Consider the following 27,776-nt stretch of genomic DNA (forward strand, 5'->3'; position numbering starts at 1 on the left):
GTATTAAGTGTAATTCCTGCATATGCCGCCGACCAACCACTAAGCATACAGTAGTCGCTTTAGGACAGCGCGTGAGAGAATAAGACCAGCGATCCTTGCATGCATGAAATATTGCAAATTATGACAAGCTTTGCTTGCTACACTGAAAATGTTCTAGATATAATAGTTTTTTGTTCAGAGTTGTAGTATTGTAAAGTACTAGTTTTCTAACTGGTGAATGACATGATCTAGTGGGTCACTGTAATCTTCAATGCGCACGTTTGTGTTTGTGAAAATGGGTGAAAAGCCAACCCCCACTATTATGTTTAATTTACATAATATTGTGTTGTAATATGTAGTAGTACATTTGATTTTTATTTTAATTAAAATAAGTATGGGTTGTTTTGACAGAAAGTCTATCTTTGACGAATGAATCACTGACTGATTCATAATACACAAAATACACTAACTTATCGCCACCTACTGCTGATGTAACCTGCAGAAACAATGAATCAAATTCCCAACCACTACATTTCTGATCCAGAGAGCAATGCATGATTCTGTACTGGGAATGTGACGTGAGGGAATGTGATTGGAGGAGGCTTGAGCTATATAACTCAAAGGCTGCTGCTCCTCCCTTTCGCCAGTGGAGTTTCACTACAAGCTTCTGCACCACACAGGGCAGACGGGAACACAAACACAAGTAAGTCACTCTTCGTTTCGCAAACCAGCCTGCATTATATGTTTGCGAGTCTCTGTTTTTGACTTCTGATTTACGCACGTCGACCTGAATGATCTGTCGTGAAAAATGTGGTCTGGCTCGACTCCATGTCAATTTCTCCCCACTGTTTCACCCTTTGCTCTAGTCTAATGCCTACGTGGACTTGGTGTGGACAGTCTCTAATGCTGATCTTTTGTAAACATTCACATTTGGCCATCAGAAAAGAACGTGCTTTTAGTGTGCGCTTCTCGGGCGTTGTCATTCTCCAAACGTTTTGTTTATAATGGATAAATAAGAGTAAAGTTTTAATCCAGAGTGTGTTAGCGCTCGCGCTAGCTGGTGTACGTGTCACTATCGCGCACGCGCAGCTCAAAGTTTATTGGAGTTGGTATCTTGCCAGGACAAGTTTTTCATCTCCGCAAACCCAGAAAACTGAAGTATGTCTTTATCACGCGCATTACTAATTCGATTAACTGCGCCCTTGCCATCCTTTCTCGTATTTAAGACATTTTTAGATTCGAATGATTGTGCCTTTTAAGTGTTAAACGAGAAACCCGTCTTTTCTAGCCCGTTCGTTAGCCGTTAGCATGGCGTGTCATGAGTTGACGTAGCGCGCATGTATACAGATTATTTTGCGTATCAGACTCGTTTTTATTCATAATCGCAAACCATTTATTTTATCTACTGTATGCTGACCTCCTTCCCGGGTTCCATGTTTGTGTTATTCCGAGAGAAAATGTTAATCCGCCATATTAAAATGTGACATACACCGGAATGGCCACGTTAGCAAAACGCATGAGGGCCATTTCAACACTTAAAGACATGCGTTTTTGTTTAATTTAGCCTATTTTAAAGTATTTATACAGATATATCGTCTACTCTGTACGTTAAATCGTTTTAAGGACGTTTGTGATTTTAATATTTGATCATTAAACGTTAACCATTTAACTGGCTAAACTGGATAAATCAGTCTTTTACTTCCTATTTCCAACTTCAGTTAATTAGTGCCATTTGCATGTATTTAAATAAATCACGCGGTGTCATAGGAAATTCAAGCAACTCGTGCCACGTAACTCTGTCAAACTAAAATGGTTTTGCATCATCAGTGACAGTCTGTTTTTTCTTCTTCTCTCCTTGACTGTTTTGTTTTTAGGCAAAAGCTGGCAGGCTGACACGAACGGGCAGCTTTACAGGACGGATTATCTGGTAACTGACCATTTAGCTGGTAAGACTGACCACCGCCTTTGTTTCTACTAGATTAATTTGCTGACCAGGCCCAATGTTTGCTTAGAACCACAAGATCCTTGTTTGTCTTGTGTTTGTAGCCATGGGGTCACAAGTTGTTCGCCTTGGTCATTAAGTTCACATCACATCTTATGAGTGATCATATGATTTAATGTGTTATATAAAACTAGTCATTTGAGCATCTGGAAGATTTTTGCTGTTGGGTTTGTCGTGAACGAGCTCCTGTGGAGTGCTTTTGATCTGCTTTGAAAAGCTATATGTATGTGTCTAGATTGTTTAGCCTCTGGGTTTGAGTCTTTAGGAGGGTTGTGGAGGAAGTGGCCCTGGGAGGGATGTGCAGAAAAGCACATTAAAACAGCCTTTTTACTGTGCAGAGAGGTTTGGAGTTTGATTTGGGGCACTTTGAGGGGCCAGATTGTCAGAGCGAACTGGAAGGAATGTTGTATGACTTAATACCAAAATGATTACCCAATTATCTCAAGGGTTAGTCCATCTATCGATGACAGTCTTTCACATTGCTCTGTTCTGCACACCATTTTCCCATCCTACGTATTAGTGTTTGAGAGCCATGTGTGTCTGACATTGGAATTTATACAGCAAATAAATGGTCTTTCAGAACTCAAGGCTGCATGGCTGTAACAGTAGCCTCGGCTTTTATGTTTTTGTCTTCGTTTTTCTCGCAGTTCTGTGTAGGGAGTGGACCACTAGTCTGCCAACTAGATATTTCACTTGAGGTGTGGCATGCATGTTTTCAATTAAATGCTAGTGTGCTTTGTGGACCTTTTTTTGTTTAGTAGAAAATTATTCTTTTAGCTACTCTACATACTGCACACGGGTGAAGCAAATGAGGGTTAGTAGGGAAATCCTCTTAGCTTTCGAAGCTCGTTCATCTAACTCCATGGCTTAGAATTAGCCCTTGGCCAAGGTAACAGACGGACAACTTTGACCTTCCACAAAATGGATCAGTTCTTAAATGGCACTTTAATGGTACTCCTACTGATAGTATTCACTTTATATTGGTTTTAACGAACTACATGTTTTGTTGAATAATTGTCAAGTTATCTAAAATAATATATGTATGTTTTTGGTAGTGCAATGTAATATAAATAACAGATTGAAGGAGATTGTAAGACCTTTTACTGTTTAAAAAATTCACTAGCAGATATCTACAATGTCAAAATCACTGATAATTTTGATCTGTAAAAGTGCTGTAATGTTCATTCTCTGCCAGTAGCTGAAATAACTGTAAACATAATAATAATAATAATATAAGCTACCCTAAGGGCTGCACGCTTCTGGCTAAAATAAGATTTTAAATGTGTCCTGGTTGTTAATTCACAGTATAGTGATGATATCAGAATACAACATTCATAAATCTGATGTTGAATTGTGTTTGAGACATGCTTGTCATTTGTCATTGACAACATTATTAGACCTTTTATTTTCACTGATAAAATGAGACTATTGTAATTATTAGATTAAGCTCTTTTGAATTATATTCAAAGTTATATAGGCTTGAATAGTTATACTGACCTTGTTACACGTTTGTTCTCATGCACACTCTGTTCAATATGAAAGTAAAACATATCTCTAAAACAAATCGTAACTCTAAATGCGATGTGATCATTTAAATGATGTGCACGCTTTTGGTTTCACTTTCACTGCAGAGTGCAACTCATGGCAACTGTCACTTTAAGAAAAAAAAAACATACATGCAGCGGCTCCCAAACGATTGCTCTGTGCAACAAACTTAACATTATTCACAACTTCATCCACAGCCTATGCAGGTTCTGTTTACTAAAGAAAACTACATTGGTGGGCATGGCACGCGCGCTTCCTCATGGTACTAAACAAACAGTGCTTTAGCTTATGTGTGATTTCGAGGCTGTGAATGCATCATTAAATTAAAAAAAAAATTGACATTTTGTGGTGAATTGTACATTATAAATTCTAGGGATGCGACTTCTCGGTAACAAACCTTATCGTCCCGTTGTCTCCCACGGTTCGGTGCGCCCTGTGATCCGCGGTTAAGAATATGCATTATTAATATTGGTTTGTTGTTAAAAACAACTGCAACAAAGCAGTTCCGCCTTTGTATTTTTCCGATTACCTTTCACATCCATTGCACGTGCGAAGTCCTGTCCAATCACCTCTTAGTATGTAAATTTGTTGTTGACATCACGTTGACACTCAATGTAAATTTAGACAGCCAAAAAAACACAACGAATGTCGTTTTTGTTGTTGTAAAGAGAGCTTGATCAGTGGTCACTAACAGTCAGATCGAGGTTCGTGTCCAGACCCAGAAGTGTCCCATACAGACGGGGACATACAACAGGTCTGTTACTTCAGTCCTGCTCCTGGGTGTTCTTTCGCACCCGATCGCTTCTGCTGTTCACTCTGTTTACCCACTGTCTGCTGAGAACGGTTTTCTTTTCGACTGACTGTTCCGGCTGAATTAAGAGAGATGAGCCGAATGCTTTTTCTTTGCTTAAATTTCATTCACTACGATAGTGCTAAGTAAAACAGAGCTCACTGGAATCATAATAAATCATATAGAAATCATAAATAAAAATGTAGTGTTGCATTGGTAATGCAAGCATAATGTAAACAGAAGTAATCAATACTTTAAAAGTGCTGAATAAGGATGTTGACATTATTATTATCTGCATAATTAGTTGAGACTGAGTCGAGATGTAAAATAGAAAAAAAGGAAATTTAAGCTTATTTTATTAAGCAATTTATTTGAGCATACAATTTCCAAAATGCTCTACTTTTATTTAATTAATCCAAGATCATGCAAATTTACAGTCATACATGTATGAAGCTGTTGTATTGTCAGATGTTTGTTACCCAATAAATATGTTTATTGTTCTTTGAATTGTTCTATAGGCATTTTTGTTCGAAGCATAGCACAAACCATACGTATCGAAACCGTGATGCATACTGAATCATGTGTAAATTGAACCATTGCATCCTTAATAAATACATTGTGACACTTTCCACACCATTTGGAGATGTCTATGCTGCTGAGCAACGAATATAAAATGTGAAGACTTGTGCGATTGCCACTCATCTCTCCTGACCTTCAAAGTATAATTTTGCTGAATCATAAAGCTGAATTAAGATTAAGGTTGAATCGAGATGATCTTTTTTTCAATCAATCATGCAGGCCTAGCTAACATTTTGTGCAAATGTGCATTATATGCACAAACAGTTCTTTACATTTACATTTACATTTAGTCATTTAGCAGACGCTTTTATCCAAAGCGACTTACAAATGAGGACAAGGAAGCAATTTACACAACTATAAGAGCAGCAGTGAACAAGCGCTATAGACAAGTTTCAGGTGTGTAAACAGAGGTGAATGTGGTATTTGTTTAAATTATTTCAACCTTTACATTTAATTGCATCCAAAAGCATAAATTAATGGCCAAATACACAAGTTTGTCATTTCTTTTAAGATTTTGTGTGAATGGTTAATTCTGGCACAATTCACAAGAAAGATGTACAAAATCGAATTATAGCATTTCATTAAACATTGAGGTTAAAAAAAAAATCTACAGCGATAAATAATTCACGATGAGTAACATGGGTGTAGAAAATGGGTTGAATACTTATTTCATTCAGACTTTAATCTGTTCATGGTTTCCGCTACATTCATTCTTCCATGGCGGGGCGCTGCGCCAAAATTCATCCCGCCACGGCTACATTACAGATTCTCATTCAAAACATTTAATTTTTTTAATAGCAGGTGATAATCGCACCAAAACGTATTAAAAGGTAAGTGAATTATAACAGCGCCAACATTTCTGACAGGTGCCTGATGCATGAGGCCAGCAAACATGACGTATAGCTGTTTCACTTTACTTTAGGACGCATTAATACCGCTCTATAGGTCTATTGGAGACATTCATAAATATTCCTAGCAAATCTAATAAATGTTGGGGACATACTCGTTTCATAAATGCACTAAATCACACTTCAGCAGCGTTTATTTGAGAGTGCACAAGAAGATCTGTGCTCAGTGTTGCCAGATGATGCTGACTGTTTCCAGCCCAAAAGCTGTCAAAAATCACAAGCGTTTATACACTGTTCTAAGCATATGTATGTTAAGAACGGGGGCTATGGCATCTCTTTGGGAGATCAAAAGGGTATTATTAGGGCAGACCGGGGCTGGCGGCCACGCTGTTGCAAAAATGACCAAATTTTCACTACCACTTCTACTATTTTCACTTTTTACCTGCAAAAATAAATTCAAAACCAAAACCGCCCAATCTGGCAACACTGTGTGCTTGAGCAGCGCATATTTGTGGGTGCGCAAGAAGCTTTGTGCACGAGCAGAGGAAATTGGCGCGCAAGCTAAGAGATTCGCATGCTGTGAGCTATTACATAAATGCTATCTCGACTCGTAATACTGCGCTCACGACATTTGTTATTGAAATAACGCCACAGGTAGTTAGTAGATCTGTGTAAAAAAGGTCTGCTGCCACAACTGAAAAAAATCCTAGAGGAAACACTGCTGTTATCGTGAAAGTTTACACTCCACCCTTGTTGATAAGGCTTTGTATCTTAACTTATGGTGTTTTTTCTGTTTTTATGGTTGTAACTTTACAGATATGCTGAACACTGTTCCTTTATGTAGTAGTCACCTGTGCTCCTTCTCTCTTAGTGGCACACTCGGACTCCGTGTAAACGTGGGATTTCGACCATGAGCTCAGTCGCGGTACTTACGCAAGAAAGCTTTAATGAGCATCGCAGTGGCCTACTGCCAGAGCAGGTCAAAGGTGAGTGGTGGTTGTGACTGTTTAGATTTGCAAGTAACAATTATCTGTCAGAATAAATGACGAATATCTCTCCCTTAGCTGCTGCAGGAGGAGACCCTAGCAGTGTGGAAGATGATGACAGCCTCCCCACCTACAAGGATGCCTTTCCTCCTCTGCCTGAAAAGCCTTTGCCAGAGGGGGTGCAAGAAACTGAAAATGCCTGGACGACTAAGATTAAACCTCTGAAGTCCTCAATTATCACCCAGGTTTGAGGATCAAGCTACTTGTAGTCCCTGTCCTACATTAGAATCCACATTGTTGATTGACCATTTTCTACTTTGATAAATATAGGTTTTTCATGTGCCTCTGGAAGAGCGCAAGTACAAGGACATGAACCAATTTGGAGAAGGAGATCAGGCAAAAGTTTGTCTTGACATCATGCACAAGACTGGAGCCCACCTGGAACTCTCCATGGCCAAGGATCAAGGCCTCTCCATAATGGTCTCTGGGAAACATGACGCAGTCATGAAAGCCCGCAAAGAGATTGTGTCGCGACTGCAGACTCAGGTTATCTACAAAATTTCCATTGTATGCTAAGATTTATATGATTGTATAGTACAATGGTGGTATAACTAGGACTGGGTGGCATGACATCTTGTATCAAGATATAGGTTATCTCATATATTATAATGATGTATATCACAATATAGTACCATCTCTGTAAATTCAGTCAATAGGTAGTTTTTATATACACTAATCGCATGTAAAAGACTTTCTTTTTTTACATTTTATAGTGTATACTCAGAAATGTACAAATTTTTGTGTGATTTATATTTCTCACTTTAAAAAAAACTTATATGATTAATTCCATTGTAAAATAAAAAAAATTGCTAGATAAAAGCCATTGTGTTTTCAAAACGGCAACTTTATCACAATGCTATTATTTGTTTGTCTGCATCACCATAATGGTGTACTATTGCACTCCTTTAAATTATAAAAAGTTATTACTGTAAACTTTGAATGCATAAAACAAACGATGGACCATAATATGAAATGGTAGGCTATGTAGTCCATACATTGTCCTTTCTTGTCAATAATGGAAAAATCTGTATGTAGTTATATTGCGCAGCCCTTATTGTAACATCTTTATATTGTAAAATTAATAACATTAATTTCTCTTTTATAGGCTTCAGCTACTGTGGCCATCCCCAAAGAACATCATCGCTTTGTCATTGGCAAGAGTGGGGAGAAGCTGCAGGAGCTCGAGCTAAAGACTGCCACCAAGATCCAGATCCCTAGACCCGACGACCCCAGTAACCAGATCAAGATCTCTGGAACCAAGGAAGGCTTAGAGAAGGCCAAGCATGAGATCCTGCTCATCTCTGCTGAGCAGGTTTTTAACTTTGTTCCAATTTATTCTAATCTCCTTTTTTCCTTGCTAATCATAGTTCCGCAACATTCAGCCTTGAAAAATTATGGTTTCAATAATTCATTGCAGGATAAACGTGCTGTGGAAAGAATGAACATTGATAAGGTGTTCCACCCCTTCATCACTGGTGCTCATGGCAAGCTGGTGGGGGATTTGATGCAGGAGACCGGTGCCCGCATTAATGTTCCTCCACCCAGTGTGAACAAAACTGAGATTGTCATCACTGGGGAGAAAGAGCAGGTGGCCCTGGCCATGGTCAAGATCAAGAAGCTTTATGAGGAGAAGGTGCGCAAAGACAGAAGACTTTCATTGACTTCTACAAATGCTTATTATGCTTCTGAAACTCACTGGACTGAATATCCATTGATATAGCTAAATGTTGACTCTGGAGGATGTTTAAAATGTGTCTTATTGCTCTTTTCAGAAAAAGAATGCAACCACTATTGCAGTGGAGGTGAAGAAATCTCAGCATAAATATGTGATTGGGCCTAAGGGTAACACCCTGCAGGAGATCCTGGAGAGGACCGGCGTCTCGGTCGAGATCCCACCCCTCGACAGCAGCTCAGAGACAGTAATCCTGCGTGGGGAGCCAGCCAGGCTGGGTCAGGCACTCACTGAAGTGTATGCCAAGGTAAACAAGCCTGTTTTCCTCCTCCCATGTTTCAATACTGGAATTCTTTCCTTCGAGCACTTTTTCTTTCAAGCTCTCTTTTGTGCTGCCTTTTTTAAATTTAGGAAATGCATGGATTGCATTACTGCAGAAACTTAATCAGTTTGATTGTAACCTTTGACCCTTACTTTCCCTGCACAGGCCAACAGCTACACTGTGTCCTCAGTCTCTGCTCCCTCTTGGCTTCATCGTTTCATCATTGGCAAGAAAGGACAGAATCTGGCTAAGATCACGCAGCAAATGCCCAAGGCGAGTCAACTTTCTACTAATGTTGGAGTGCTTGGTTTCTCCATTGTCTTGTCTAGATGTGACTTTGGTCACAAACATTTGTTGAAAATGAAGTGCATGTCAATGTGACCGTATAAAGGTCAGTAATTGCGTCAGGCAGTACAGGTTGTTGTGACATGTGAATAGTTTCAGCGAAAGTAATGCAATACATATAAAATGATGCAAAGCTACATCAAGTACTTTAAAGAAAAGCTTAAATCATGCTTGCTTGACCTGAAACTGAAAGTCTGTTCAAGCTGTCATTTTATATTCAAATAATGATTCGTATGAATTACATTTACGAGATCTTTAGTAACATTAGAAAAATGGTTGAATGAACTTTTTCATGAATGACGATGTAATATCTCAGATTTATTTAAGTGTAATAAGAGAATATGGTACATTTTTTTTTTTAGGTAAACAATTCCATTAAAATGAGGCCATCAAGCTAATTCTTTGTATCTGTTAACAGGTGCACATTGAGTTCACAGAGGGAGAAGACAAGATCACGCTGGAGGGTCCCACCAAAGACGTACAAATAGTACAGGGCCAGATTGAAGTCATTGTTACAGATCTGGTAGGACTTGTAACCTTCCTTTTGGATGACAAATGCAGGCTTCCACTTGCCTTGTTATATTTAGACTTGTATTGACCTCATTGCATCCTAAACAAATATTTTTTTTGTATTTTTATATAGGTTAGCAGAATGGACTACACAGAGATTAGTGTAGACCCAAAGTTCCACCGACATCTAATTGGGAAAGGCGGTGCAAACAGTTAGTATTTAGCATTTTCAATGTTTACAGCAGATGTTTTTTTTTAACCTTTTTAAGTCAATGTGGTTTTTTTTTTTACCTCATCAAGTTAACCGCATAAAGGAACTGCACAAAGTGTCAGTCCGCATTCCACCTGACAACGAGAAGAGTAACCTGATCCGTATTGAGGGAGACCCCCAGGGAGTGCAGGAGGCCAAGAAGGAGCTGCTGGAGCTTGCGTCACGCATGGCAAGTCCGACATATTTGAAATCGAATAACGAAGGCTGTGTTTACAATTGTCTTTACAATGTTCTTTTGGATGGAGTTTATCACTTAATGTGCATGTAATTTTTGCGTTTTGTCTTAGACTATTTACTTTGCTTCTGTACGCAGTGAACATGTTTGTGTTTCTTAAAGTGGAGTCAGGTGCATGTCAGTAGAGGAGAAAAACATCCGTAGGCACTTCAGCCTCAGAGTGTGAAGTCCTTTGGGTGTGCAGGAGTTGCCTGGCAACTCTTGACTGAACGTCTCTAAGAATGTCATGATTTCAACAGGAGAACGAGCGTACAAAGGACATGATCATTGAACAGCGTTTTCATCGAGCCATCATAGGACAGAAAGGGGAGAAAATTAAGGAGGTTCGGGATAAGTTCCCAGAGGTAAATGCTTTAAGATGCTTTGTCTAATTTCTTCAGTTGACTTGTGTAACCCTTTACACACACCAGTCTTCACTGGTCAATGAGATTTCATGTGTGAATGGGAAAGCAGGACCAATTGGTCATATCTGGCAAATTTCTGGATTGAGAAGTTTTTAGAACCAAAAAGCGTCTCGTCTCGGCGTGCATTTCTGAAAACCATCATTAGCTAACTAAGGTCACAATGTCTGTTGTTACATAGTTCATTGATTTGTCGTTTCCCAAATCCGTCGTTCCAACGAACATTTGCAATTTTGTATGCTTACAACTATACCTCTAGAGCTGTAGTTAGAAGCATAGTTCCTGGTTGTGTTCTATTCCCCGTTATCATCTGTATGCTCCATACCAAGTTGAAATGTTAGAATGTTCTAAATTAATGATTAAAAAAAAGCATTAAAGTGATCTCTCTTAGGTGTAATTTGCATTCAAAGTATTTTTTCAGGTCAGTTTTAGCGATCTTCATATTGACTATTGCGTTCCCTTCGTAGTGCATTTTAAAGGGTCACGAAACCCCAAAACATATTTTTTGAGCTGTTGACGGTCTTATGTGTCCCATGCTGCTAAAAACACTATTAGGACAAATATTTCACAAAAAAAGTGAAAATGGGTTGTTTTTGCATTATTTCGAGCAAATTCGTTCCGGTTTGAAACTCATTTTTGAAGCTGCGTCATGGCCATGAGATCTTGGCGTGTATTCCAGCGTGTAGACTGGCTGTACCTGGGAGTACTTTGTGTGACGTCTCTGAGTGTGCTGCATTCATTCATGAGAGACTTGGTTCAAACCTATCAGCGCGCTCGACTGTGTATGCGGTGCAACTTTATTAAAATGCATGATAGCCACGAAGACTGTTTTTACCTGAGACCGTGTTCAGACTGAAGAGAGACACTCACTTGTTTTGGCAACACAACGTGAAGAAAAACAAGAACAGTTTGGAGACACTGGTTGTCAGTGTTTATTATTGTGCTGCAACAAAGGTTTTGTTTTAATTTTCCCGCTATGAGAGCGCAGCTGGACTCACGTGAGGATTACAGTGCACGCGACGCGCATTACAGTGCACGCGACGCGCGACAAAAATACATGTCAAGGAACATTTTAAACACCGCTGTGGCTCATGACGAAAACTATAGGTGACCTATTATTTAAAAGTGCAATTTAGGCTATGTAACGTCTCCAAAGCTTGTAAAAACAAATATATACGTTAATACTTTTATAGTAGGTTATTTATTAAGAAATTTATCAGTGCAGTATAAGACATGGGCCTGTTGGTTAGAACATTTCTGCAATGGTTTGAATGTGTCAAATTGTAAAAGTAGACTGAAAAAAAAAAAATCATTAAACTATCCTTCTTAATAATAATAATAATAATTATTATTATTATTATTATTATTATTATTATTATTATTATTATTATTGTTGTTAAGTAGGATTTTTTTTTTCGTATCTTAATAAATAGGCTATTGTAAATTAGGCCAACAACCATTAACCATTTATATGGTTTATATATGAGATTAGAATGTGTTAGCTAGGTGATTTTTATATGGAATATTCTCAATAATATTTGTAAAGAGAACTTTTATGTAGGTCCTATGTGTCATTTACATTTCAATTACTATGGAAAACGAGTCCATGTCCATTTTTAAAATGAGTGCTGTAAAACAATTTGCACAAAAAAATGAGTATTTTTCTCTAAAGTTGTTACTCCACCCTGTTTAGAGCATCATTATGGACGTTTTACATTATAACCAACGTGGTTCAAATGATGGATCTGTGACAGCATCTATGGTTTTGGGAAACACTCGTTACTACATAGTGCGATGCATCGTTTGGAAAAAAGTACGATGAGAGTTCAGCCGCGAGTTATGTTGTTGTTTGGGAAATGCACCCCAGGTTGGAAAATGAAAACAGCCACACAGTTTGCAGTATCTTGGCACTAATGGTGAATGTCTAACCAGTAAAAAAAACACAAATGTGCAGTTTATTTACTGTAAAGTAATTCTGGTAATTTAATTAATACTGTTTAAAGGGCTTAATTCTGCATCCATTTGTTTCCAAATGTTCATTTGAGTGACATTTGTTTCCGCTTGCTTTTTAGGTAATTATAAACTTCCCTGACCCAGCGCAGAAAAGTGACATTGTACAACTGCGTGGGCCTCGCACTGAGGTGGAAAAATGCTCAAAGTTTATGCAGAAAATGGTGGCTGAAATGGTATGCACTAATTTCTAATGTGTTATTGTATTCTGCTTTTGTAATGAGTTAGAATTTCATGAAAACTTTGAGTTATTTATTGCTCATCTACTAAACAAGGGAGCTTACAGGCTTGTTAAACAATTATAACTATATTTGTGTCCGTACTAACGATTAGATGCAGACAAATGTAGTTTAAATAAGACCAAAGACAATTTAAAGACTATGGATATTACTACACAGATGAAACCCATTTAATGAAATTGAAAAACTACACTTTCACTTTAGCATTTCTAAGAACGCTCTACTTTGTTCTGTTCTTTTCCAGGTTGAGAACAGCTTTTCTGTTTCAGTCCCCATTTTTAAGCAATTCCACAAAAACATAATTGGCAAAGGAGGAGCAAATATAAAGAAGGTAAGTGGTTACTTTTTTTTTTGTAATGAAATAATTCATTCATTCTCAAATCTTTTACTAACTAACTCTTGTGATTTCTTCGTCAGATCCGTGAAGAGACTAACACTAAGATTGATTTGCCTGCGGAAAACAGCAACTCTGAAATGATTGTCATCACTGGGAAGAAGGCAAACTGTGAGGCAGCAAAAAACAGGATCCTGGCCATTCAGAAAGAATTGGTGAGGCTGTTTTAACATCGGATTTCAACACTGATAAATTTTATTAGATTTTTTTTCAAATGTTTTTTTTTTTGGGGGGGGTGGGGGATTGATTGGTTATGGTGGCTGATAATATAGATAGTTCCATCCCAAAATGGTTTTAAACCATAATTGTTAATGGGCTTTTCATGTTTCAAATGGAAATTTTACACTTTAAATCATAAATCAAACTATTAAGAGATTTTATGAATTATTCGTGTATATTATACACAAGTCAAATAAAATTCCTAAATAAATAAATAATTTATTTTTTTTTAAATCCGTTAAAAAGTTAAACAGTACAAATAATCTGCTTTAAGATGCAATTCTTAACTTCTGGCCATCAGAAAGTAGTATTTCAGCCCAGGAAGACCCAACTAATGTCTCAGTTATGAATTTTTGGTTTTGACTTCTAGGCCCAATTCTATTTTATACCCCTATGCCTACACATTATCCTTGGCACTTGAAACAGAGTCTGAAGGGGAAGGGTTGAAAATGTTCGCCTGAGAAATGGGACACCATTACTATACACCCGTACACATCATATGCCGTCACTAGCTTATACGTCACACATGATGTAACCACAGTATTTTCAGAAGCCGCAAGCACATTTACCAAATTAGTTGCTAACCAAGTTGTTTTGATCTATATGGACGAAAGCTGTTAATTCATCTCAAGAGTATGAGCCTCTGGGTTTCTTCAGGCAGCCCTGTTAGTAGTGGCAGATCATTCATCAAGAAGGACAAAACTGCACTTTGTATTTACACAGTGCTCCTATTCATGGATGTAACCACAAGAAAATGACATTAACATTATACCAGACATGATGTAAAAAGCTAATTCCTTGCTACCAGATGTTTCTGACGGACTGAACCTAATCTGTCAAGTCATCAGATAACATTAACAGAATATATAATGTGTTGTGAAGCATTTTCCAGTGGTTATCATAAGAGACTACAGTTAGTGAAATTTGGCTTTTTAATTTTATTTTTGAAGATCGTAACACATTAACGATGTTATGAATGTTATAAATCAGATGCTTGTTTGTAGTAATCCTTATGCCTTTTTAATTTCAATATTACATATTGCAGCCATGTAGCTGATGTATTCAGAGAAATGTATTATATCCTTTTTGTAGTGTGGTCCTGAAAAATGTATTGTCCTTGCCCTTACCCCGTATGTGTACAGCAAAAGGTAATTGGGACACCCCTACATGCACCAAACTGAGGGGTAGGGGCAAGGGGTACATTTTGGATTGGGCCTTAATGTCACCCCACAAGTGTTCAATTGGGTCGAGTTCAGAGGGTTTAGCTGACCACTCCATTACTTTTAATACTTTTTGCCTGAACCGAAGTTGTTGTTTGGTGACTCGTGTGATTGGGCCAGCCTTATTTTAAGATATTTTCTCTTTGCCGTAGGGTAACGTAGTCTCTTAAAGAATTTTGATTGTATTGAAACTGATTTATGATATTTGGTAAACGATAAATAATTCTAAAGTCACTATGAGAGAGCAAGTTACTCAGAACAAGCACCACATGACAACAGCTGAGTTTTTTGTAGTACACCAAGTTCACAAGTAAATCACTTGCAATGCATAAGCAGGGCTTAATGTATTCCGGCACCATGCCGGATCTCCGGTGTGCGGACGTGAGGGGAAAAAAAAAAATTATTTAGAGCCTGCGCATGCGGTTTAATTAGGGATGCTCAAAATAATCAATTAACCGTTAACCGAAAGGGTGCATTTGTAACCGATTAATGGTATCAGTTAAATGATTTAAAAATATATTTTTCAAGTTTAGCTGCATAAGGGGCAGATATCTGTTGAATGGTTTACTAATGGCCACGAGTGTTTTACGCGCTGCTTAGACCTCGTATTTTGCCGTTGCGCGCTGTGTGCTCCAGCGGAAAAAGCGTGTTTCTTCAATTGTGTCTTTCTTTCTTCAATCAAATGAAAGCAGAGCAGGTTTATTGTTGAGGTGACAGCGGGGTTTGGGTTTTCAAGGCGACTATGGCAAACTTTTAATGATGGAGGAGAGACTTGTAGTCGCTGTTTCAAATTATCCAGAGCTGTATTACTTTACAGATCTAGAAAATCACTATTATTAAAAATGACAATTATAACTTCAGCAGCAACACGACTCGCGCACATCAGACCAGGTTGGAAAACCTAATGTTACCTCGCCAATCTGGGAACATTTTGCATTTGGGGCAAAAGAGAAAGGCGAACCAATAATTTGGATGAAGCTATTTGTAGTTTTAAATGAACAAACACGTCGAATCTCCATAGCCATCTGCGGTCATGTCTCCTAGCCGTGCCACCCAGCCAGCCATAACATGCGGAGCCATCTCCGGTCTTCATCTTCTGAATGCAAACGCCAAGCTAGTCAGCCAGGCATTGCAAGAAATGGCCAAATACAAAAGAGAAAGTGATAAATAGTAGGCGTTGACAAGAAATGGAGCAGCATATTTAGTAGTTGAGAGCGCGTCGTTCCGCAGTGTAGAGAAGCCAGCTTTCCGAGAAACCCTTTCTTTGCCACGGTTGCGAAAAAAGCATTTACGCTACACTATCTGAACGGGTGTTCAGTGCTGTTTTTTTTTTTTTAATATCTGACTCATATAGTTACAAGCCTAATAGGCCAATATTTTTGTTTTTATTATTAGTTACTATTTATAATATTATTGATTAGTAAAGTGTCATTTTAGGCTATATGTGAAGTTCTTAATGTAACGTTTAATTGTTATACTGTTTCAAGCGGTTAAAGTTATTTAATATTTAGCTACATTATTTATAGGCTTTATTGCTTTATTGTGGTGTTTTATCAACAAAAGTTAAACAAACGCGTACGTTTTTATTTTAGCATAATACTTTGGTCTTTGTTCTTAATTTTTACATTAAATGTAAATTAACTAATGTAGGCTACTTTTGTACAGAGGTGTAATTTGTTGGTGGTACGGGAGAAACATTTTGCCAGTGAATATTGTCCTCATTTTAAAATTAATAAATAAAACACCTTACGGAAAGGATGCAATGAAGGAAAATCATGCTCTTAATCATTCTTCATAATCTGATTCATAGCCTACATGTAATAAACCTATATTGCGCCGACAAGAACAAGCTCCAAAAGGTAAAGTCTAAAGCGAGAGGAGTTATTGATATGTTATTAATATTAGTTGTTAATATTGATCTTAAACACGACCTGCGTTGTATGATAAATGCTGTCACTGTTGTGTCTGCTATCTTTTCTCGTTGAAGAACAGTTAATCCAGGTTATCGCCGTCTTCCCAACCAGGTTTTCATCCACAGTTTTCTCTTGTTTCTTCTCAAACAATAAAGTATCGCTATACAAGCAGGCCCGGCGGCAGGATGTCATAACAGAGGGGGCATTTTAATCCCATTACACTTGACCGGATGACTGATTTTGGTCTTTGTTCCTTTCATTTAGGCTTTTTATTCACTCATTACTTTGCACTACTGCCCAAGTTACTGACTTAAGGCAATAATATACTTTTCATAGTAACAATAGTGTGCACAGTTTCACTATTACCGATTGTATCAATGAAGGTTAGGCAACGATGCTGTTTACATTTAATGCAGACAGATCATGGCTAAGCACCAAACAAGTGGTTTAAATTATATGTTAATCTCCTTATTTCTTTCCGTTTTATTTAAAGTAATATAAATGTTTAAAGTTTTAGGTAAAGACGTCAAAATATGCCCAATATTTTGCGTTATGACAATATCAGCGTTATGAAAAAATTAAATGTTACAAATGAATGCCATTTAAAAAAAAAAAATAGTTACTAAAAATGTGCTACTTGGTTACATTTTAAGACGTTAGTGTAGCAAAACAGAGAGCCTGTCTACCTACCTACCTAGATTATAATTCAGCCTGCAGTGCATGTAAGGGGTAGATCTGCGGTAAATCCACATACTCGCGCACTATATCGCTTTTTGTCATTTATAACACTGTAAACTTTACTTCGCTGGCCTATCATCTTTAAACTCAAAAGGCATTTTTTAACCTAACTTGAGACTGCTGCTGTAGAATGGGATGTTCTTTTTACTTTATTTTTGTTATTATCGTCAATATTTAAAGGGCACATAGTTTACCTCTTTTTTTATGATTTAATATTATGGTTCTTCTGAGTGTGCCAGATTAGGTTCAGTTTAAAAGACAATTCAGATTTTTTTATTATGTGTTAAGTGTCACGTTGGGGGTGTGTCCAGTTCGCTGATTTAAGGGTCTGTTGCTTCACATGTAAATTAGTTTCGGCTTCCCACGAACGTAACAAGGAGGCGGGGCCATGAGCTCACCCGCTCTGCGTTTGCAACAGAGTCTGACAGGCAGACTGAGAGGATCCGCATTCAGTCGTACATGTACGACTTTGACACAGACCAAGCAGAGAGTACAAAATCATGTGTCTTTGTACAGTTTTACTGCCAACTGTGTGCTAGTTTCAAGTGCCGAGCTTGTACACAGAAACTAATAACCACGCACACTGAATTAACTTTGAGGCACCGGATGCGCTGCTCGAAGCCGTGACACGGCACACCAGACACTCTCTGTGGCGCGGCAGAAACATGAAGGGTCCCGAATCGTCGCGCCACGCATTTTTTAATTCTAAACATAGGTTTCTATCAGGGTACACACAACGGCAGCCTGGGATTGCGAGAAATGCAAATGCTGAAGTATAAGGTAGACCTAATGAGAAGTACACATGTTTGCAAACCTACCTAAAGATACAACCAATAATTCCGATTAGAGCGATAATCTAGAGAATATTGATCTTCTGTTGAGCCCAATGAGCCTTACATCTAAAAATAGAGCTAGGGTGTTTCTTTAGTGATATCGCTTCGACTCACGCTGAAAATGGTAGATGTGAATCAACAAACTGAGGATATGATGACGCACCTGTCAATCAATATTGGCGGGCAGGGGGACCGACCGATTGAGTTGCGGACGATCTGAAAACCGCTCCAATTGGTCCACCGTTTTTAATGTTGTTAAATTGGAAAAAAAAGCACTGGGTGTGCTTATATCACCCCAATATGACGGTTTATACACCATACATGCACATGTCTGTCCAAACAGCTTGAAAAGTAGATTTTTTTTACCATAGGTGCCCTTTAAAGTCCTTCTGTGCAGTGTCCTCACCCCCCCCCCCCCCCCCCCCCCCCCAAAAGCTAAGGATTGTTATTCACTTTAACCCCTGCATAAGAGTAGATCAAGGGGTTACTGATTGTAATGTTTTTAGATAAAATTCTATGGTCAAATAGATGAGATGTAAAAAATTGTTTTCAGAAACATTGCACAATCCAGTTGCATGATATTGATAGAAGAGAACTTATTTACTGTTTTCATCTGTGCAGGCAAATATTACAGAGGTAGAGGTGTCCATCCCCTCAAAACTGCACAACTCCCTAATTGGCTCCAAAGGGCGTTTCGTGCGTTCCATTATGGAGGAGTGTGGCGGTGTGCACATCCATTTCCCAACAGAGGGCTCTGGCATCGATGCAGTGACAATCAGAGGCCCAGCGGAGGAGGTGGAGAAAGCCAAGAAACAGCTGCTGTCCCTGGCAGAAGAGAAGGTATGTTTGAAGGGATGGGTTTCCTGAAGAACTTGAATCTAAAAGCCGGTAAGGCTGATGTTATGCTTGGAATGTTGTCTGGGCTCAATGTTTAATAAGTATTCAAACTGCTTTTAAAACAAGATCACTGAGTTATTGCAATAAGAACAGTTTAATTTGCTTTTAAACTGTACATTGACATTATTTTGTGAATTTTTTTATTTATTTATTTTTTCTTTTGAAACTAGCAAACTAAAAGCCACACTGTTGAGCTTCGTGCCAAACCTGAATACCACAAGTTCCTCATTGGAAAAGGAGGTGGAAATATCCGGAAAGTGCGGGACAGCACAGGTGCTAGGATCATCTTTCCCACTGCTGAAGATAAGGATCATGAGCTGATCATAGTCATCGGCACAGAGGAAGCTGTCGCAGAAGCACAAAAGGAGCTGGAGGCACTTATTAAGAGCTTGGTTCGTATTTTTGATGAGGAATATTTTCATGATGGGATCTGTTTGGTCTAATTATTTTAAAATGGTATTTCTATCATCAGGATAACATTGTAGAGGATTTCATGATTGTCGATCCCAAGCATCATCGGTTTTTCGTGGCACGTCGTGGGCAAGTCCTGAGGGACATTGCTGACGAGTATGGTGGTGTTATTGTCAGTTTTCCTCGAACTGCTGCACAGAGCGATAAGGTCACCCTAAAAGGAGCCAAAGACTGTGTGGAGGCTGCAAAGAAACGCATGCTGGAGATGATCGAGGATTTGGTAAATACATGTGCAACAATATGCAGTTATAACTCTGAAAACTGCGGTTTTTGTGCTGATGTAAGAATGGTAATGGACTGTGCTCTTCTCAATCTGCAGGATGCTCAAGTGACCATGGAGTGTGTGATCCCTCAGAAGTTCCACCGCTCCATAATGGGACCCAAGGGCTCTCGCATACAACAGATCACGAAAGACCACAATGTTCAGATCAAGTTTCCAGACAGAGAGGAGCAGCAGCAAGGTAATTGCCACAGTGGCGATCAATAATTAACCAACCACATAATGAAAAATGGAATGTTTCTAGATCATTTGATTAAACCAACTCTCTCGTGTAGTAGTAGTAGTAGTAGTCCAGGATCTTAAAGCTAAAACTCAAAAATGGCACATCAGCACTTGCTTTTTACACTGGTAGTCATTTTTCAATACTGTGTTTATTAGCACTATTAAAACAAAACCTAGTAATGCTGTATCAACTAGACCAGCAGAGAAGATGCATTCAATGTTACATAAGTCAGTTATTTTTAGGTATGTGCGTTTGCTGTCATCTTGCATTTTGTCTACTCATTGCACGAAAGAATCTCATCTGTTTATTTATAGAGCACAATTAAAAACAACTTGGTTGACCAATGTACTGTACAATGTTCAACTGTACAAACAGACAGCAAACATCAAGCCATACACCATAGTGAAAAGAGTTGAAAATGTATTGAAAATATTATTAACTTTTCATTTTAAAATATATAATGTAGGTGCTGTTCTAATGTGGATTGGTAGCATGTTCCAAAGTTTAGATGTGGCTATGGCAAAACCATGATCAGTCCAAGATTTTAATCTTGACTTGGGAACAATCAACAAACTCTGGTTGGCAGAACATGTTCCTTAGGCCGAACAGGCTTACAAGCTCTTTCAATGATATGTGGATAACAGATCAGAGAGGTAGGAATAAACAAGTCCATGTAAAGATTTAAATACAAGCAGAAGCACTTTAAAATCTATTCTAGACTGTACTTTGAGCCAATGTAAAGACACAGTTGTGATATGTTCATATTTACAACCAACTGTCAAAGGACTGGAAACTGCATTGAGCCATTTGTAGTGTACATATTTAATCACTGCTTATACCCTGATACAGAGAATTACAATCAATTCTAGAAGAAATAAAACATGAATTGATTGCAGATTCAAATTGCTTAAAGGGTCATGATAAAGATAAAAGACAAAGTCTGACATTCTTCAATTCTTGTACAGCTCTTCTGACAAAAATGCTTGCTGCAATCCAGCAGCTTTGCTGTATAGGCCCTGACAGAATCGTGGTAAAAGACATGCAACAAACTCCATAGATCGTGGAAACCACCCAGTCATTGGGTCTCACAGCATTAACAGGTCTGCCTTGCCTTCGGAAAGCATGTGCTCTCATGAATAATTAAGAAGCAGGGTCTTCTCATAGGATAAGAAAACTCCGCTATGAATAATAATAAGAAACCGCCGCGTCATCACTACACTACACTAGCAGATTTGAGCTGTCACAGATTTTGGTCGCACCCAAAAAGTTATTTTAAACCTGGAAGATGAAATTAGCTGACAACCTTAAAAATATCCAGTTTTTCCCACAATGAAAACTAACTGGTGCTAACGTTTTCTTAACTTATGCTCAACACACACAAATCTGTTAATTTTAAAAAAAGTACTCCAGGGTGTCTTGAACCTTTTAAATGTGAGAAGTCTTTACTTTAATCAACACTTATAATTGGTAAAGAATTGATGACTGAATTTATTTGTTTGTATCCCGTGTCCCTATCTGTTAACCCCACTGCATACAAATGTGGCATATGTATTCCGCTCTTCCTTTTTTACTGCATAGGCTTTAATCTTCATATCCAGTGCCCTCTCTGACAGTGTTTTTCTGCAGCACATGCAAACAGAACCACATGCCTACTTATAATGTGTCTCTTTTTCTGTTTCAATCCATCAGCTGATGCTTCAGTTCAGGAGAATGGGGAGGCAAATGGAGAGGTGAAGGAGCCAGTTGACCCTACAGCCCCAAAGAAGTGTGACGTCATTGTGCTCTCTGGCCGCAAAGAGAGATGTGAAGCTGCTGTTGAGGCGCTAAAGGTACGAATACCTTCATTTTCCTCAGTAGTTCTGATTTGAGGTTGGCTGTATTGTCATGCGTTTTTTTTTTTTTTTTTTTTGTCCTTTAGGCCTTGGTTCCTGTGACCATTGCAGTAGAAGTGCCTTTTGAGCTTCATCGCTACATCATTGGTCAAAAAGGAAGTGGAATCCGCAAGATGATGGATGAGTTTGAGGTTAGTGTCCATTTTGTGGCACTTAAAGCGTTTTAGAGATTTTTGGTCCTTTTATTCCTGACAAATATGCTTTCCTCCAGGTTAATATTCAAGTGCCTGCTCATGAGTTACAGTCTGACATTATCTCCATTACCGGCCTGGCCTCTCACCTCGACCGCGCCAAGGAGGGTCTTCTTGAGCGTGTCAAAGAGCTACAGGCCGAACAGGAGGATCGGGTAAGCTTAGTATTTTAATTACAAATGAAACGTTGTTTAAATAATTTTCAGTCTATTCATGAAAGTATTAAAACCATTGTTATGGTTAAAGGATGTGTGTGTGTGTGTGTGTGTGTGTATGTATGTGTGTAAATAAAAATCTGTTCTGCCTGCAGGCTCTCAGGAGCTTCAAGCTGACCATCACTGTGGAACCCAAGTATCACCCCAAGATTATTGGACGGAAGGGTGCCATAATCTCCCACATCCGCCATGACCATGAAGTTAACATTCAGTTTCCAGAGAAAAATGATGAGAACCAGGTAAAGGCTAAAAATTGCACTAAATTGAAAGGGTATTTTGAAAACCTAAAAATATATATATATTTTTAATAAGCTTTATTTATTTATTTTTTGGATTGGTGTTATAGGATCAGATTACTATCACTGGCTATGAGCAGAATGCTATTGCAGCACGTGATGCTATTCAGGCTATAGTGGATGAACTGGAGGAAATGATTTCTGAGGACATCACCCTGGACAGCAGAGTCCATGCTCGCATAATAGGGGCACGTGGCAAGGGAATTCGCAAGATCATGGATGAATTTAAGGTGAGATAAGAAGTCTTGCATTACAAAGATCTATTTCCTTCCCCCCAAATAAGTTTTTTTGTAAGTTCATTTGTAAATGCATATATCTACTTTTCTACATAGTTTAGCTCCTACCCTAGTCAAACGCATCTGAATAAGCTAATCAATGTCTTCTGGATAACTAGGAAGCTAAAAACAGGTGAGTTTGATCTGAACTCAACAAGAAAGTGGTGCTGGAGTATGGCATGGTATTATACATTTATATTTGGGTATTTTGAGGTCAATTCATAGACATTCTGAGGACTTTTTTTCGTTTCACACACTTAAAAAAAAAGTTATGTATGTTTTGTTTTGCCTTTTCCAGGTTGATGTTCGGTTCCCTCAATCTGGAGCTGCGGATCCCAATTTAGTGACTGTGACTGGCCGTCCAGAGCATGTTGATGAAGCCATTGATCACCTTCTGAACCTAGAGGAGGAATACGTAAGTTTACTTTGGTCAAATGTGTTCATTTGGAAATGCTAGGGTTGGGTGATAAGAAATGATTTAGTGATTTAGGTTATGCACATCGTCAGTGAAGCACCATGGTTTTGTGATCAGTAGTAAATATCTATCAGAAGGGCAAAGCGCTCACACATGGAAATTATAAGTATGCTGAAGAAACCAAGGAAATCTCATGGCAGTTGCTGAATATAAATGGAAGATTTAACTGCTTTCATTAATTTTCAATATTACTAATTAAACTGAACCATAACACATGGGTTTATTTCAAACTTTAATCTGAATTTATGAAGTGAGTTTGGAGTAAACGTGTTATGTTGTATTTTTTACATGGTTTCAGATGTAACATTAGCAGCCATAGCTGTGGTTTGAGAAGTTACACAAACAGCTGACAGTATCTTTTATTTCATTATTTCACAATTTGTCTTTTGGTTTTACGAATGTAATATTTCTTAGCTTGTTTGTCAACTATAGCTCCATGTAGTAAAGGCTGCTCCATCTGAAAGTATGTACTGAAGAGTTACTACAGTTACTGGCTGAACTGACAAAATGTACATTAAAACCAGTCTTATTTCCCAGTCCTAGAAAAAGCTAAAAGAATGTCTTTATCTATCTTTATAGATGGCAGATGTTGTTGAAAATGAAGCCAAAATGGCCTATATGAAGCCTTCTGGTTCCAGTGCCTCAAGCATGGAAGAACCCCGTGGCCCATCCAAGGGCTTTGTTGTGCGGGAGGCTCCATGGGCTACTGGCAACGAAAAGGTAAACTAATGTATTGAGTGTCAATTATTTGGTGTGAAGTTAAAATGCAGGTTAGTGAGTTTTAAATGGGTTTCCCATGGGTCATTGAATTTCTGGGATATCATGATATGTACCAGACATTGATGGTCAAGGATTTAATTTTTGTCCAGCTAATGGAAAAACGAGGACTTTTGTTTGTCACCTTTAAATTTTAGGTTCAGTTTATCAAAATGTATTTTTTTTTCCTCTACCAAACATGCTTTTGATTGTTCGGCTGTGGTTAAGCTCCATTTTATTGCTTTCGCACTCATCAGCTGACAGTCACTTGGGTCAATACAGATAATGAATATTTTCTGATATAAATTTATATTAGTAAATGCATTTTATGTTGACAAATTAATATAATTTTAATAAGGTAATAGATTAAGAGCTTTGGATTCAAAATGACCACTTCAGTTAAAAAGTAGATAAAACAGCTAAATGAAGAGTTTGTAAAACTATGGAGCCATCAAATATGGGAGAGAGGGAGTACAAACAGCAACAGTTCTTACACGTACAGTAATGTTGTTTTAAAAATCTAAGGTAAATCATAGGTTTTTATAGGAGCTATTAGTCATGCAAATTCACATTCAAGCTGAAAACAAACCGTTAAAAACATTCAGCTAAACTTATTTTTACGTTTTATTAATATGGAAGCACTGAAGAAACCTGTTTTTCTATTCATTAGATGTCATGGAAATTCCACTTTTATAGTCTGAAAGTCTCTGAAATGAAAAGATGCTAACTAAATGTATGCGCAAAACTTGATTATTGCATAAGACATGCAAATAAAGAAGCGTTTCCATCAAAGGGAACAAAATCGTCACTTCCACACACTTTTATCATTACATGATCTTTTCTAATCCAATAAGGTTTATCCTACTCTGTTATGCGCATGATTTTTCTTTAAAAGTGTATTTTCAAAATTGATGTGCATCTTGGTGTTTCTATCAACTGTTTTATGCACAGATCCAAAATTTGCATAAAAATAGTTGGATGGAAACATGGCTATTGCTTAAAGTTAACCTGAGATGCATGTATAATTCTAATAGTGAAGTTTAATCTGTTTCTGATTTTAGGCTCCAGATATGAGCAGTTCTGAGGAATTCCCCAGTTTCGGTGCACCTGTGGCTGCTGCTGCGAGAGCATCTCCGTGGGGACCCAAACGTTTTTGAATTGAGTCCCCTTCAGTGGTTTTATTCCAACCTCCTGGTTTTCTCCCTCATTATTACCCTCATTTTGACCCATTTGGATGTGGACCGACCACTTAATCTGACCTCAATATATCAGCACAGTTCCTCTGTTCAAATTAATTCTAACAAGGGTCCTGTTGGTTCTCTCAGTGACCCTTTAAAACAAAACAAGTGGTAAACACTTTCCTCTTTATGAGAGTGGCCTATACCAGATTGGCCTAAATTACTATGAAATGAGGCAACCTGTTTGCATTTTTAGAGAGAATCCAAAATCGAAGGAAAACAAAAGTACGCCTGACCATGCTTCGGGTCTGTAACAATCCAGGTTTAAATGATTTTTGATATGACTTCATTACAAACAAGAACATTTTCATTACAAAGGTTATTTTTTTGGGTTTATTAAGCTGCTCTGTCTCATAGTTGCCTTTGCAATGCGGTTGGGGAAAAATATACTGTATACCTCTGAAAGATGTTGCTTCTGGTTGAAGTCCGATTCATTCATAGGAAATGGGTAACCAGCTGTACTTTTGCCTCGTTCCCTAGGGGTAGCCATTTTGTTGCCGTCATTTCACTTGTGTCTGTCCCAATCCCTTGTTTCCTGACTATAGGAAGTGGTTCTGTGCAGCCTTTACAACTCTCCGACCTACAAGAGGGACTCTCACTACAGTATTTTCAAACTGCCATTAGCTTTGGAAGTCCCAGGGATGTAGTCACTGGGGCAGCAGAAGTCCTAAGGTTCCCAAAGTCTCTAAAATGTACACTAAACTGCTTCAACTTCGTTTTGTTTTTGATATTCAGAAACCATGTTTATTAAAGATGACGATATTTGGAAGAATAGGAAAAGAATAGGAAAAAAAATACCATTTTGTGCCAATGAATTGTCAAGTAATGTCATGTGTTACTCATTCTTGCTATTGGGTCAGTGTCCAGCCCCTTTTTGTCTTCCAGTTGCTATGCAGGTTGGTCTGAAACCATAGCAGTGGCCCTCTTAAATAGCCTTATAAGAATTATGCAAAAACAAAAAAGGAAACGATTATGGATAACACTGGAAAATAAACTGTCCAAAAAGCAAAATAAAAATTGAAAATGTATCTGGACTTGTTGTGAGACTGATTTCTTGTGCAGTGACTAATGAGAATCCTTGGGTGTGGGATAAGGCCAAACTGGCCATGTAGATTGACCCGTCTGGCCTTCCAGACATGACCTTTGTGTAAGAATTTTTATTTTTTCTGTAAATTAATTTTGTTGTCTAAAATACATACTCTGAATTTGTATTACTCAAACAGTTTCTTTTTTGAATGTATTACTTTGCTACTGGAATTCACAGTACATGTAAAGAAACAGGCAAAAATACAATGAAATAAATGCATGGATTACTTTCTATTTACAGTGAAACTGTTAAATGTGGCATGTCCACTAGGGCTGCACAATATTGGAAAAATCTGACAGTGATATTTAGTTTTTCCGCAAAACATGTTGCAATGTGAATTTAATTTCAACAGATGAATTGAATAGCTCTATTTGGAAAGATTTAATTCATTTAAATAGATCCGAGTGATCAAGTATTTTTTATACAGTGCGTTTGCATAATAATATTATAATAAATGACAAGCATATATAAATACAACAACGATAAGTGAAATAAACGGTGCCTTACGGTTTTATGAAAAGTCTAACAGTATTCAGGAGTACTGAAATTGAACAATATAACTTAAAATAACATGGTCATTGTATAAATTATATAAATTTAATACTTTATCAATTTCATAAATCCTGTAATGTGACTATTGCGGATGCATTGCGATATCGATACTTACAATATATATATTGTGCTGTCCTAATGTCCGCTGATCTATTCTCTCGTGTAAGCCTCATAGTAAAGTATCTATCATATGTACTGTTTGCTTTTATCAAAACTGAAATTGGACAAACTGTACTTTGTACTCCAAGTAGTTTGATGCAGCCTTGGAGTCCTTTCTAAACTTGAAAAATTATGTTAAGTACATGTACAGTGGATATAAAAAGTATACATCCGTTAAAGTGCCAGGCCTTTTCTGGTGTAAATAAATGAGAGCCAGCTAAATATGTTCAGAACTTTCATTTATTATAAGCTTTTACCAGTACAGCTCCACAAAAAAGGCTTAATTTTTTATTTTTGGTGGGAGGAAGAATAAAATAATTTAAAATAGTGTAGTTTTAAGTGATGGCCAGGTAGAAGAATGTTTTTTTTTTTTTAGGAGACGGGTTAGGAGGTTGTATAGCATATTCAATGTATATCATGTAGATTGAATATTGTCGCTCAAATTTAACGTTACATCGTTAAAAAAATAAAGTTTATACCATAGACCAATTACCAACCAACGTCACACGGGTTCCCGGTTGCAAAAAAGACAGGTTTCGATAGGAAACATGTCCTGTTGTGCAGCAGGACGCCAAATTTACCATACACCACACTGCTTTAATGCCAATTGCAGACGTCTTTGGCTAAGAGGGAGCTGAAAGAAGAGACGACCTAATTA

At 37.9% G+C, this 27,776-nt stretch overlaps 1 protein-coding gene across 2 annotated transcripts; it reads left to right on the plus strand.

The window, feature by feature from the left end:
* The first annotated feature begins 597 nt into the window (after window positions 1-597).
* On the plus strand, window positions 598-26,354 carry hdlbpa (high density lipoprotein binding protein a). 2 transcript variants are annotated; one of them, XM_056459969.1, is made up of 28 exons: window positions 598-682; window positions 1,854-1,925; window positions 6,615-6,729; window positions 6,808-6,974; window positions 7,060-7,275; window positions 7,895-8,101; window positions 8,207-8,422; window positions 8,562-8,768; window positions 8,949-9,056; window positions 9,547-9,651; window positions 9,772-9,850; window positions 9,939-10,078; window positions 10,384-10,488; window positions 12,618-12,731; window positions 13,039-13,125; window positions 13,212-13,343; window positions 18,733-18,951; window positions 19,179-19,400; window positions 19,481-19,699; window positions 19,799-19,940; window positions 21,672-21,811; window positions 21,901-22,005; window positions 22,086-22,220; window positions 22,376-22,519; window positions 22,627-22,806; window positions 23,150-23,266; window positions 23,906-24,046; window positions 25,144-26,354. In XM_056459969.1, exons 3-28 carry the CDS (start codon window positions 6,654-6,656, stop codon window positions 25,237-25,239), a joined length of 3,819 nt encoding a protein of 1,272 aa, XP_056315944.1. In that variant the 5' UTR covers window positions 598-682; window positions 1,854-1,925; window positions 6,615-6,653; the 3' UTR covers window positions 25,240-26,354. The 2 variants fall into 2 exon arrangements, with proteins under 2 accessions (XP_056315944.1, XP_056315945.1); XM_056459970.1 differs by lacking the exon at window positions 598-682 and adding an exon at window positions 1,108-1,137.
* The last annotated feature ends 1,422 nt before the right edge of the window (window positions 26,355-27,776 follow it).

This window comes from Danio aesculapii, chromosome 6 (assembly GCF_903798145.1).
Source record: "Danio aesculapii chromosome 6, fDanAes4.1, whole genome shotgun sequence".
Lineage (NCBI taxonomy): Eukaryota > Metazoa > Chordata > Actinopteri > Cypriniformes > Danionidae > Danio > Danio aesculapii.